At 31.9% G+C, this 12,783-nt stretch overlaps 2 protein-coding genes and 1 pseudogene across 5 annotated transcripts; all 3 read right to left on the bottom strand.

The window, feature by feature from the left end:
• Positions 1-2,046: 2,046 nt before the first annotated feature.
• Positions 2,047-3,613, bottom strand: LOC111283277 (putative aspartic proteinase GIP2). Its single transcript, XM_022871731.2, has one exon. The coding sequence runs from the start codon at positions 3,478-3,480 to the stop codon at positions 2,185-2,187; it is 1,296 nt and encodes a 431-aa protein (XP_022727466.2). The 5' UTR covers positions 3,481-3,613; the 3' UTR covers positions 2,047-2,184.
• A 2,222-nt stretch (positions 3,614-5,835) lies between these two features.
• On the bottom strand, positions 5,836-7,727 carry LOC111283279 (uncharacterized; annotated as a pseudogene). Its single transcript, XR_016336928.1, has 3 exons — positions 7,025-7,727; positions 6,551-6,712; positions 5,836-6,014 (listed from the first exon to the last, which is right to left on the bottom strand). The product of XR_016336928.1 is annotated as an uncharacterized LOC111283279 (transcript).
• A 918-nt stretch (positions 7,728-8,645) lies between these two features.
• Positions 8,646-12,783, bottom strand: LOC111283278 (uncharacterized). Of its 3 annotated transcripts, none has more exons than XM_022871732.2 (7): positions 12,323-12,783; positions 12,092-12,162; positions 11,643-11,751; positions 11,240-11,322; positions 10,033-10,191; positions 9,381-9,482; positions 8,646-9,102 (listed from the first exon to the last, which is right to left on the bottom strand). In XM_022871732.2, the coding sequence occupies exons 1-7, from the start codon at positions 12,393-12,395 to the stop codon at positions 8,950-8,952; spliced, it is 750 nt and encodes a 249-aa protein (XP_022727467.2). In that variant the 5' UTR covers positions 12,396-12,783; the 3' UTR covers positions 8,646-8,949. The 3 variants fall into 3 exon arrangements, with proteins under 3 accessions (XP_022727467.2, XP_089614690.1, XP_022727468.2); XM_089758564.1 differs by lacking the exon at positions 12,323-12,783 and adding an exon at positions 11,962-11,994 and having other exon boundaries at positions 12,092-12,149; XM_022871733.2 differs by lacking the exon at positions 12,092-12,162 and having other exon boundaries at positions 12,323-12,752.

The raw sequence follows: 12,783 nt of genomic DNA, 5'->3' as shown, positions 1-12,783 counted from the left end.
CCTTATTACAATTAAGATAATAATTTATTGATTAGATCATCATATTGAGTAAGCCACAACATATTTTAAAAGTGAAGTTTTCAAATTTTAATAATTAATTAAAAATTAAGGTTTCGATTAAATGAATGATAAAATTAATCGTAATAAAATTAAAAATAATAATAAAATTTATTATGATTACGATTAAAAAAATTATTATAATTATGATTAAAAAAATTTAATAAAAAATTTATTTTTACTTGATTTTATTAAAATAAACGTTTGGATTCAACTGAAAATACAATAAATTTAATCGTAATGCATCGAAAGTGTAATAAAATCTAAATTGTAACTAAAACAAATAGAATTATTTGAATGTTATTTAAAGTTACAGGCATGCTAATTAATCTGAAAATTGCAATGATGAACAAATGAAAATAATATAGGAGCAAGATTTATTACTATTCAATTATACAAAAACCGAATTAAATTGAGCCTCCATCTCAGAAAATTGGCTTGGAGTATGGTGAGCCTGCGAATTTACTCTATGTTGTACTTATTTCATTATCTTTTGTTTAAAAATTTGGAAATCTTTCTGAATAGGTTTTAGAATAAACGGCAAAATGGAAATAAGATAATTTCCACACATTTTCTAGCCCCAGTCCACTTCCTTCTTCAGGTGGCTGGCCATTTCCTTGGTCCCATATGTTTAAACCAACTTCACCCAAAATTGACAAGAATTTAATGGAATTAGAGTTTGGCCGGGTTGCATACAGGGTTGAGAAAAAAAATTGAAAAAATTGAAAATTAATTTAAAATTATAGTATTTGATTTTGTTCAAGCTTATTTTTTTATTTGATTCAGATCAAAATTAAATATTAAATATATATATGTATATTAAATTTAAATCAGAATATAAAAAATAAAAAAAATTGAATAGAACTGAATTATATATTTTTTATTAATTATATATATTTAAATTTTTATAAATTAAAAATAATTATTTTATATATAAATTTATTTAAATATATTAAAATTTTTATTAAAATATTATATAAAAAATTTAAAATTTAAAAATCGATGAATCAAACTAATAGAATTTGATTCAAATCGAATCAATTTTAATAAAAGATCAATTTGAATTCGGATTAGATTTAAAAAAAATTATAATATTATGCATTATATGAAAAAACTAAATCGAATTTGATCCGATTCAAACCGTAATCACTTCTAAGATAAGAGATCATGTCAACAATAATTTTTTATTATAATTTTATAATTATTTAATCTTAATAAAAATTTATATAAAAGTCTATCGTTTATAAGTGTAGACTCTATATAAAATTTTAAATGACTTAATATAATTTTGAATTAAAATTAATTAATTATATTACAATAATTTTAAATAAAATACTATTGGTATAAGATAGACTATTCTTCATCAATTTTTTACATTATTTTTAATATTAGACTATTTTTTTATCAAATTTTCATTATTTTTAATATATGTCAAGCAAAGCAACTAGTACCTTAAGCAAGGTTATTTTAATATATACTCGTCAAGCAATTGAGACCTTAAGCAAGGTTATTTTAATATATATAGTAACAGATATATAGTATTCTGATGAATTTTTTTTCATTTTTCTGGATTTGATACATAAAATTATCCTCATTCATTCATTAAAAAAAAAAAAATTTATCCCCGTTCGAAAAACAAGAAAGTTTCCAAAACCATAAACTATTGAAATTATACTATTCAAATTTGGAAGAAGCGTGGAACCTGGAATCAAAAGTCAGAACCAATCCAAAACACTTTTCTAGAATGATTGATCAGTACACCAGATTTTATTTAATTAAACGGAACAATATTATATATATTCTGCCATCTATGTATGAATGATCTTTAGGAATTTCCTTATTTCAGAAACCCAACAATCCTATCCATTCACAGTGAACTCACTAAAAACTCTGGATAGAGTAATAACAGCACATGGTTTTTGTTTTGACTAAATGTTAGTGGATTTTTTTTTTTTAATTAAAGATTCTTATCAATTAATTTATGCAATATTTGATTTAAAATTTAATTAAAATTTTTTATTTATAATTTCTTTCTCTATATATCCGAATTACAATTTTTTTTTTAAAAGTAGACATAATTATACTGTTTGGTACTCTATATTCATATTTTGACCAGGGGCGTGGCATCTAAGCGTTGGATGTGAAGTTGAAGTTGGAACAAGTAGTTTGCCTGCCCAAGAGGGTAGAGCTGAATCCCAGCCTTGAAGTTGCCAAATCAAACTGAAGAAGAGTGTCCTCCAATTGGTACCCTCCAATAACAATGGAAGTCCTTGCGTTTGAGCCACCATTAACAAACCCAAGACACAACACTTCCCTGCTAACCTCTACCATCGAGTTTACGCCAAAAATCCTCCAAAAAACGTTCTCATTCTGCAGCACAAGATCTATTGATGGCACTGCTGCACCTAAGCGTGTGCTTAGAATATTGCTTGAGCTGAAGCACACTTCAAATGGAGCCACACCGGCAACCCTGGTGATGTTCCTAGCAGCAGCCTCATTAATGAAGGCCTCAGTGACAGCTTTAAAGATTGAAGCCTCCAGGACCGTGTAGGGATTCACGGTGCTGATCTTTGTGCCGCCAACACCTTCGCTGTCAATAGACAATAATGTTGTGTTCAATGAGACAACTTTTTCATTCACCTTGATGGACTTCACGCCAATGAAATATTCAGCGGAAGGTTCACCCAGAGGGAAAGCAGAGGCTGTGCTAACAGCGTTAATGAAGAGTGGTGTAAAAGTAAGGGATTCTGATGCATCAACTCCAGGGAGGAACACATAGGGACCATCGCCAAAGAAAATAACACCATTGGATGAGAGGCAAATAGCAAATTTCCTGTGGAAACTGAAGGCAGCAGCAAATTGTGAAGGAAGTCCAATCCTAGTTCTACCGAACCCAGCCATGCCCACAACACCGCTAGCAAGACCTTGAAGCAGGAAAGTCGGTGCACAGGCGAAAAGGAACCTAGGTACACTGACTACTCTTCCAGGATTCTTCCCATCAGTTGATTGGAGAGACACAACATCTTGGGAAACATCACCAAAAGTGGCGGTGTGAGTCACAGAGTTATCAGGACTGACACCACATGTGTTGTTGTTGCACCCTGGCCTTGGTGCTGAGAAGCAATCTCCGCAGCCATTTGCTCCAGCGAATGAGCATTGGGCTGAACCGCACCTGGCAGGGCGGTATGTTGATGAAACATAATTCCGGTCGCAATCAACCCACATGTATCTGCCACCAAGATCAACCACAAGGTCTACGGGCACAAGGGGTGTCCTTTGGTTGATAGTGGTCAGGTATTGAAGTGTGGAGGCATCTTTAGAGACAGGAATTACCAAGGCCTTTGGACGGAAAGACTGTTGGGCTAATGAAGGGGAACAAAACAGTAACAGAGAAGTGAAGAGAAAATATTGAAGAGAAGCCATGTTAATCTCAATATGTTGTACTAGGAGAGATGAAAGGGAAATGGATGGAGACCAAGTAGAATTGCAGCTCTATTTATAGATTTGCTGATGACTTGATATACCCCTGCAATTTAATCAATGTCAACTAATGTGGCGTCCGGACAAGCCACCGCGAAGGGCCGAGAGCCCGCTAAAGGTCAAAGCAGGCTGCCAGCTAGAAGCAAAGTCCGCCAGGCTCTCCGGACGCGGTAGCCTGGAAGAGGACTTTTGACTTTGACCATTTTCCTAATCCGTTAGCAAAGAAATTATATATCATTTGATTATCTTGATTAGAGCTTTTTTCTTCTTACTATTATTAATATCATTTCCTTATCTTAAAGATTTTTTATTTTGAAGATGAAGAGTAGGGTTGTTTGTACCAAATTTACATGTCAAATAATTCCTCTTTTTACTATTAGATCAAGATATTGTTGATTTGTAAGAGTGAGTTTGAGTTCAGATTCTTCATTCTTCTCCAGTTGATTTATTTAAGCTATTAGATGATAGTTTTAGTGAAATATTTAAACCATGAGCATGTATAAAGCAGACAACCACTATTAGTAAAATGGAGATTGTTGACTTGGCTTAATTTATTTCGTGCAAGGAATAAATTCATTTTCATATAGTTTCCTTCAGCGATTGAAGGATTAGTTTTGTAATATGTATCATTTATTATAATGGAGCAGCAAGTATCTCTGTGTCCTCAAAACAATTGAAATGGAAAATTGCGGCTAGCATTAGTGCGTGTTGTAATCGTAAGAAATCTTGTAGCTGTTGCTTTTGATAACAAATTGTCTCGATTTCGTGAGCATCATCTAAACTTCTTGAAATATTTTGAATTAGATAAGTTCTATATCTTCGATTTAAAAGTGCTATTGTGGTTTCTGTCAACATGTGAGAATTGATTAAAATAGTAATAAACCAACTGTAAAGTTTTTCCCCGTCTGCTGATATGAATTCTTTCGTCTTCTAATAATAATGAAATAATGCAGTGACAATGTTGTGAGTCCTTCATAATTCAAAGCACGTCAATCTCAAATGCGAGAGTGCTCTCAGAGAAATTCAATTCATAAACTAAATAATCATCCGGTGCTCTCAGAGATAAGTTTTCAATTTCGATGACATCTCATTACATTTGGTGCCGTATTTGGTAGAGATCAAAGAGAATCATATTATCAGCTGTCCCACGGCAAAGTAATCAAGAATAGACCACAACTTAAAAGTCTATTAATTAAAATTACAGGGAATCGCACACAGAACTATCATTAGAACCTGCAATACGCCAGATATCCAGGACAGAAATTAACATCCATACCAAAATAAAGCCTTCCAGCACAGAAACAGCTTTTCCTCGCAGAAGTACTCTACGATTCTGCTCATCTAAATGAATCTTCAACATTCCGCCTAAACCTGACAATGCGTGTGGTTCATATTATATTTGATATTATGAATTATTAAAATATAAATATAATATAAATTATAAAATATATTTAAATTTTTAATATGAATATAATATATTTAATATATATATATGTGACATACGATATAATATTATTAATATAAATAATTAAATCGTTTAATTATGATATGAATAAATATAAATAATATAAATATATATGATTAATATAAATATATATAAATAAATACAATAAATACGATTAATATGAATATATAAAATAATAATAAAAATTATAAATTATTCATAATTTATTACTTAATAAATTTGATATATTAATAATATAAAAAATATTTACATATTAAAAAATAAAAAAATATAATACTCATTTAATACGTATTTAATATATATATTTTAATTTTAATTTATATTATATAATTATATTAATTTTTAGTATCAAATTCAAAATGATAAACTATTAAAGATTAAAGAATAAACTAATAATATATAAGACTAATATTAATATTTATGTTATATTTATATTATTAATGTTAAAAAATAATTTTATAATAATTTTTATATGATATTAAATAGCTAATTAAGTATCATAATTTAAAAAATTAAAAATTAAATAATTTTTATATATTTATATTAAATTAAAATAAATATAAAAAAATGTGTTAAACATATTAAACATATTAAACGTATACTTGTATGATAAAATTAAATTAAATGTGTTATTTATGTTGTATCACGTGTTTAGACGAATCAACACATATATGACATGAATTATATCGTGTTGAAATTTGCATCAATACGAATAAACATGAAATACATTTTTTTAAAATATATATATGATTTTTTCTGTATCATTTTTATTTTGTATTATTATATCGTATTTGAAATTATCTGTAAAGTATAATTCTACCTCTACGTGATGCCTAAGCAAAGTAAACCGCAAAATCAATATGAAAGTGTAAGTGACAGCAGCATTGGTTTCATTGAATGATTCAAAGGAAAAGAAAGGGAGAGATACCGCATGTGCAATGAAATCACACTTTCTCGGCATTTGGCTCCAATAGGGTGCCAATGCACAATTTGCACTCCCACAAACCGGATCCTGATCGATATGCGAAACAGACATGAACAAGTTGTTTAATATAAGCACGTCTGCACTAGTTTTATCATGGCAGCATCTGTACAACCCATCTTCTAGACAAATAATGATCCATCAATGAATGGACAAAGAGAAACGGGCAAGCTATAGATGCCTTGAGCATATATGCATGAATGCCGGTATTTATCATGCCTCTATCAGAATAAAATTTGGTCGGTACTCAACCAGCTATCAAGTACTTTTTACATTCACAAAACTTGGAATGTTATTGCTAAAATAAAAACTTGGCATCAATTGACTTATTTTCTTTATTTTTGCATGTAATCATTCATTTCTTTTTCCAGGCTTTGATGCTTATCAGCTACAGCAGACAAATTTGATAATTAACATCAAAAAGTTCTTTCTGAGAACGTAATACATTAGAGTCAAGCATCTTATATGTTCCATGGATATCCTCACAAAGTGTAGGATAAGTGAATTAAACAAAGTAGACGCTTAGAAGAAATAGCAATTGTTTGAGATAAAGTGTAATATATCACCTCATTAATACCATATTTAGGGCAGAAACACCGACTAATAAAATCAAATTTAGAATCTGGAGGAGCAACCCCTGAAACAATTAAGCCTCGTCCAGGACATTTCAGTGTGTCATCAAACAGTGGTTCAATTTCAATAACAGATTTTCTGGATGGAAGCACAACCTGCAAATGAATGGTCCTTTCAGAAAAAGAGATCTAAGTACAAATCCCCCATCACCACACTATCATAACAAACATGAAAGCATAAAAATAACAGCAAACCTGACAGCAATAAGAGTGCTCTTGGCTTATGAAAATAAATAAATAAGCACAGAAATGAAAACAAGATGATGGTTTATGCCACTCCTTTTAATCATACTTCTATTTCAAAAGTTACTTCTACCTGTCTTAAAAGAAATTGGAAGTAAATCAATCTAATTTAGAAAAGACAAACTGAGACGAGAAAAGAAAGAAACAAAATATTGGAAGAATTACAAAGAGATCATCTGCGGTAGTTGTCCTCTTGATAACAATCGGAGGAGCACCATTCAAGGCTTTCGAAATAGCTGAAACCTCAGCAGAATTGAATTCAGTGATGGGAACGCTAGGAAAATTCAGTTTAATTAGAAAATACTCGAGCACTCCACCATTCTGTATATTGGAGACATAGGCTGGATTAACATCTGGAACCGTTTTAGCTGTTAGAATTCCAGATAGTGTGTCAAATTCAATTATGTTTGAATTTACCATAATGAGAGTGTGTGCAGATGCTAAGGTTGCATGACCACATAGCTTAACATGCAGCAAAGTAGAATATGGATATGTAACACAAAATTGGGAAAGGAAAGGAAAGAATGAAAAATCAATACAAAATCCAAGTAGAAATGAATTGGCATTGTGCCCCCAGTCCATTCCTATATTACCACTTACAATTTACAATTAAGTCGAGTGCTCGTGTTCTATTGAACTAGCTGTCGACCCACGAAGCATTTAATAGGAGCATATGACAATTATTGTGAAGCTATAAATGATGCATGTGGGGAAACAAGATATCCTTGCGAGGTGAGAGGTTTTCCCTCCAGTTGGTCTGACATGCTCTATCCAATATCAATTGGAGAATTCCAACAAAGTTTTGATTATAAGAATTGGGAATAGAAAAACGAAAGCCTATAATTATTTAGTAATATAAACCATTTGTATATTTATATTATGTCTATTTTGTATTTAAAATAAAAACCAATAATTTATAATTATTTATTAGTCTAAACAATTCTTGTGCATTTATATTGTTTCTGTTTTGTATTGAAATAAAAAAAACCAATAACCTATAATTATTTAATAGTCTAAACTATTCATGTATTGGTATTATATTTGTTTTGTATTAAATACTAAAATAAACCAAAATATATATATTTTTATTTTTGTTAAATTCATATATATTTTGTTAAAATTTTAAACACTTTTACATTATGTTTAAAATTACCCAATCTATTATTTAATTTTATCTATTTCAGATTTTTCAATTTAAGTTTAATTATGGAAACTTGAACATGATTTAGAGATTTAGATGCCACAAATGACATGAGCTATTCAGCCGTAGAATAGGCACACAAAAACAATCATTGTTGATGAGGAAATTTGATACAAGATTACCCATTATAAAGTACAACAATTAGAAATATAATCAATTGAGTTTGAATCGATACAATATTAAGTTCAAGCGTGACTCTAAATTTGAGGTTTGAAACTTGACTTAAACTCAACCGAGTTTTATCTTTTTAACTCGAGTTCGACTTGAGATAAAAATCGAACTATTCGAACTCGTTCGATTAGATTCGATTAATATGTAAAAATAAACTCGATTTTTATATTCGACAAAAATTCAATTATTTCTGCTCAAGCTCGAATTCGATATATTTTATCAATTAAAATAATTAAAATATAAAAACTTCATTAGACTCACGAATAACTAGGATTAAATATAAGAATACTCGAATTTAACTCGATCGATAAATCAAGCTACTTGAGCTTGACTAAATAATAACCAAGCCGAATTCAAGTTTTATCTGAATTAAACCCGAATAACTTACGAATACTAATGTATCATTTACATCTCTAACAACAACAATGTTGAAGCATCATGTCTATTAGCCATTATAAAGTACAACAACAATACAACAACAATGTTGAAGAATCATGTCTTAACTAAACCCTAAACCTGCAGTCAACATGTTATGTTGACTGGAAGAAATTATGAATTCAGCCACCCCAGCTTTACAAAGCTATAGGTCTAAAATTACATTTACAGGTGATGACTAATGCCAATATTACTTCATCATCAAGATGCATTAAGTTAGAATGCAGCATTGTACACAACTTCTTTATTTATGAACATGAATTGAGAACTCCTGGCAGTAGAACTACCAAATGCCCTCCTTTGACATTTTCAGGAAATGGGACAATGTGATATTTGGGAGATCAACTACACCTGTCTTCTTTTTCTTTATCCTTGTTACCTTCAGTGACTCTGCATCCTTCGTCTGCGTAACCGTTACTGAGATCAAGTTGTAAAACTGTTCAAGGAAAGGGTTAGTACACTTCCACCACGCAAGAAATCTTCAATAAAAATGCACTGGTTAGAGCATACTTAAGTTTAACCACCATAAGGAGTTGCTAAAGCAGATAATACAAGAATCAAATAGCAGAGCTCTTTTCTAAACAATATTTTCCATATTAATAGAAATAGCCCAACATCAAGTTTGGACAGCATTTTGCAAAGCCTAACTGCTTAGTTAGTGTTTAATGAAGCCTCTACATTTGAAAGAAAAAGAAAATGGATGCAAAGGATTACCTCACAGACACCATGCAGCAACAATCTATGGAAAGGATCTTGGACCTGTAATGAGAGGTCATCTCCATCCCCACTTTCCTTTATGAATGTCCGTATGCTATCCTGAAAGTGAAAAGGAAGTTTATTCCACATAAGAGTAAAAAATTAGGTACTTAAACAAGGTTATGGAGATACATAAAAATATACAAAAGTTGGATATCCAGCCACCTCAGCCTTTCACAATTTCACCAAAGCCAAAGCCTGGAGACTATTCTAACTCAGGTTGGTCTTATGTCAAACTATATTTCCCTCTCATACATTAGTTGTTTACTTATTTAGTAGTCAAGGGCAAAAAATTTTCAACCAAAAATCTGCTTTTAAAGCCTTTCAAGCATATACAACCCAACTCTCACGAGACACATCTGGAGCCTGGAATAACCGCACTAAGCCTTTTCAACCAAAACTTAGGCCTTTGATTATAGCATAAATATCAACCTGGGATCTATAATACATGCTAACATTAAACAAGCCCAGTCCTCCCCAGTTCCCTTGCACGTTGGAAAAGCAAATGAGGTGGTAGCTAAAGTATTGTAAGCAAATCAAAAGCAAAAGGTCGAGTGAAGACCCCTATAATAATAAGCATTCTGTCAGAAGCAAAAGCAAAATCATGTACCTCATAGCCTGCAATAAGCTCTGAAAGAAAGCTACGTCGTAGAGCCTCCCTTGTTCTACAATCAATTCTTTGCCATGCATTCAAGACAGCCATCTTATCACCATCGGTGTGAAATTTCTTCTTTGTAGATGAATTATTAATGACACCAATAATATTAGCCTAACACAGAGGAAGAGGCAAATAGCATAAGCATGTTGCCACAGACATGCCAATCCAACACTAAAATCCAGATTAGCTTATAAACAGTAAATTTAACTTACAACATAAATGACATTAAGAGATACATAAGTGTTGGGAATATTGACTCAAATCCCATAAGAGATTTGTTTGAGATTTGTTAGAGATTTGTTTGGGATTTATCAGATATTGCTTGATGGACAAGAAGACTTGCAAAAGAAGAATTCCAAGAGAAAGATGATTCTTAATAGGTAAGTTTGACTTGCAAGAGAAGAATTCTAAAAGGAAAGGGATTCTTAATAGGCAAGTTTGACTTACAGGAGAAGAATTCTAAGAGGAGAGGGATTCTTAATGGGCAAGTTTATATGGTTATAAATAGGTGAAGTCTCTACAGGATTAGGTATGAGAAAAAGATGTAAGAGAGTTGTAGGGTTTTGTGGGATAGACACCCCATAGGAGTATTAGGGCTCTATGTCTTATGGGTGTGTATGTTTGTTTGTGAGTGGACTAGAAGAGATTGAGAGGGTCCACATAGGTATGATGTATGAGAGCATATGGGTATGTGTTTGGTTGTGTTGAAATGGTGCACAAAGGTTTGGGTTTGTATTTGTTTGGGTTGAGAATACTCCATAGGACTAGAGGAGATTGAGAGTGTCTTATGAGTATTGATTATTGAGTGAGATTGATGATTTGATGTATGTTTGTAATTCTCTACAACTAGTAGATCTTGTTTTTCATCCGTGGATGTAGGTCAGTTGGACCGAACCACGTTAAATTATTGTCTCTTGTGTGTTTGATTTATTGTTTGATTTCGCTTCCGCTGGTGTGATTGGATTGGAGGCTTTTAGCCCAACAATAAGTATTGCTGCAAATAAAGCAGAGGCATGCAAAGAAATACAATTTTCACTTTATAAACTTACCTTTAGAGATAATTTCCCAATATTGAAAATTGGTTCAGGATATCTTCTTCAATTACAGAAACTTTTTAAAAGATTGAAAAAGCTTTCATGAATAAGGGAAGCAAAATGACCTCTTTATCCATGTCTATATTCCTAAATTTGTCCCATTCTCCCACATTAGCCATGCAAAATGCTGATGGTGGCACATCATCACCTGTGAATGAATTACAAGTCCATATCAATATAATAGACCTGGAATAAAGCAAAAGAAACTACTGTGGTTGGCTACTTGTGGTTTCAGTGAACAGGACAAATCTATCTAAAGTATGCTAGCAACAATAATGTTCCCATCCCTTCAGCTATCATCATTGACCTATTAAGTTACTATTGTACTCATATAATGATGCTTCCTGCCCATATTCTTAATATCTGAAAGCAAGTATTAGACATCATGATTCATGAAGGCAAGACTTGGTGGTTAGTAACACAGTACATAGAGTAAAATGAGAGATCTTCAGCAGGACAGGTCATTACCCCATGGTGGTGGAGCAAATAAGCCTCTGATTTCTTCTGCATTCAAGCGGGGAACAAGCTCCATCAACAAACGATCATTTAACCATCTCCGAGAACGCCGGTTTGTAATCTGCAGCAAATAAACAATCATTTAGGGGAATGAATAGCTTATTCTTGAAATATCCTAAACAAATTCAGAAATGAAACCATTAACTCAGCGAAATTCATAAATGAGCTAGTTCAAAAACAGTTTTTAGGCAAAATTTTCATTAAGAAGGATCACATTTCAAATTTCCTAGAAATCTGCAAATAAAAGGCTAAACAACACTCCAACACTTACCACCAAACCAATGTAAGCTCAATCGTTTATTTTCTGATATTGAATCCACAAAATGGATCTCATCATCAATATATCAAATGGGACATTATTCTAAACAATGGACAGATTAGGCAGTGATAAAGAACGTTACTTTTCCGTTCAAGCTCTCGAGAAGCTCAATCTTCTTCTCAATCGAGAGCCCACGAGATTTGCCATTTTCTCCTGCCGAAAATTTAAAACAAACATCACTGAATTTTTCCCAAGTGGGAAAGCTTTAAACTTTTCTCAAAAAGGGTATAATTTCATCGACATAATATGATAATCAATCTGGGTTTTCAGTTCATCATGAACATAAAACAAAAAGAATAGATAAAAATTTTACCTTTACTAAGCTCGATCATGGGAGATGACAGGAGAAGGTCGTCTTCTCTTTGCAGAACCTCAGGAGTAGCCATGATTGTGATTGAATCTTTGGTGATTGACTAATTTAGGCGATGATCAGAACTGTGATTGATGGCTATTTTCGTGACCTTTTTTTGGAGGAAAGCAAACGGAGGCTATCCTTATAAAGAACTGGGAAACAGAGGAATATGCCCTTTCTGATGCTAAATGCTAATGAATTTCAGGCCAAAATACGTAGAAAAGCTTGAATCCTAAAATGAAACTTGCTTCTTGATATTATACTCAGTCGGTTCGGTGTTGAAGCTTGAGGATTGTTCCCACCTACAATTTTGATGTAGCTGAAAATTGACAAGGTCGTTTCTCTTTGATTCTTTCCGTAAGAATAAGAGTTTGTTTTTTTTTTCCAAAGACAGGAGTTTGAGATAAGATTATATTTGAAAT

This window comes from Durio zibethinus, chromosome 3, assembly GCF_047325235.1.
Source record: "Durio zibethinus cultivar Kanyao isolate XHJ-2024 chromosome 3, ASM4732523v1, whole genome shotgun sequence".
Taxonomy (NCBI): Eukaryota; Viridiplantae; Streptophyta; class Magnoliopsida; order Malvales; family Malvaceae; genus Durio; species Durio zibethinus.
This window is presented reverse-complemented; position numbering and strand designations above follow the sequence as displayed.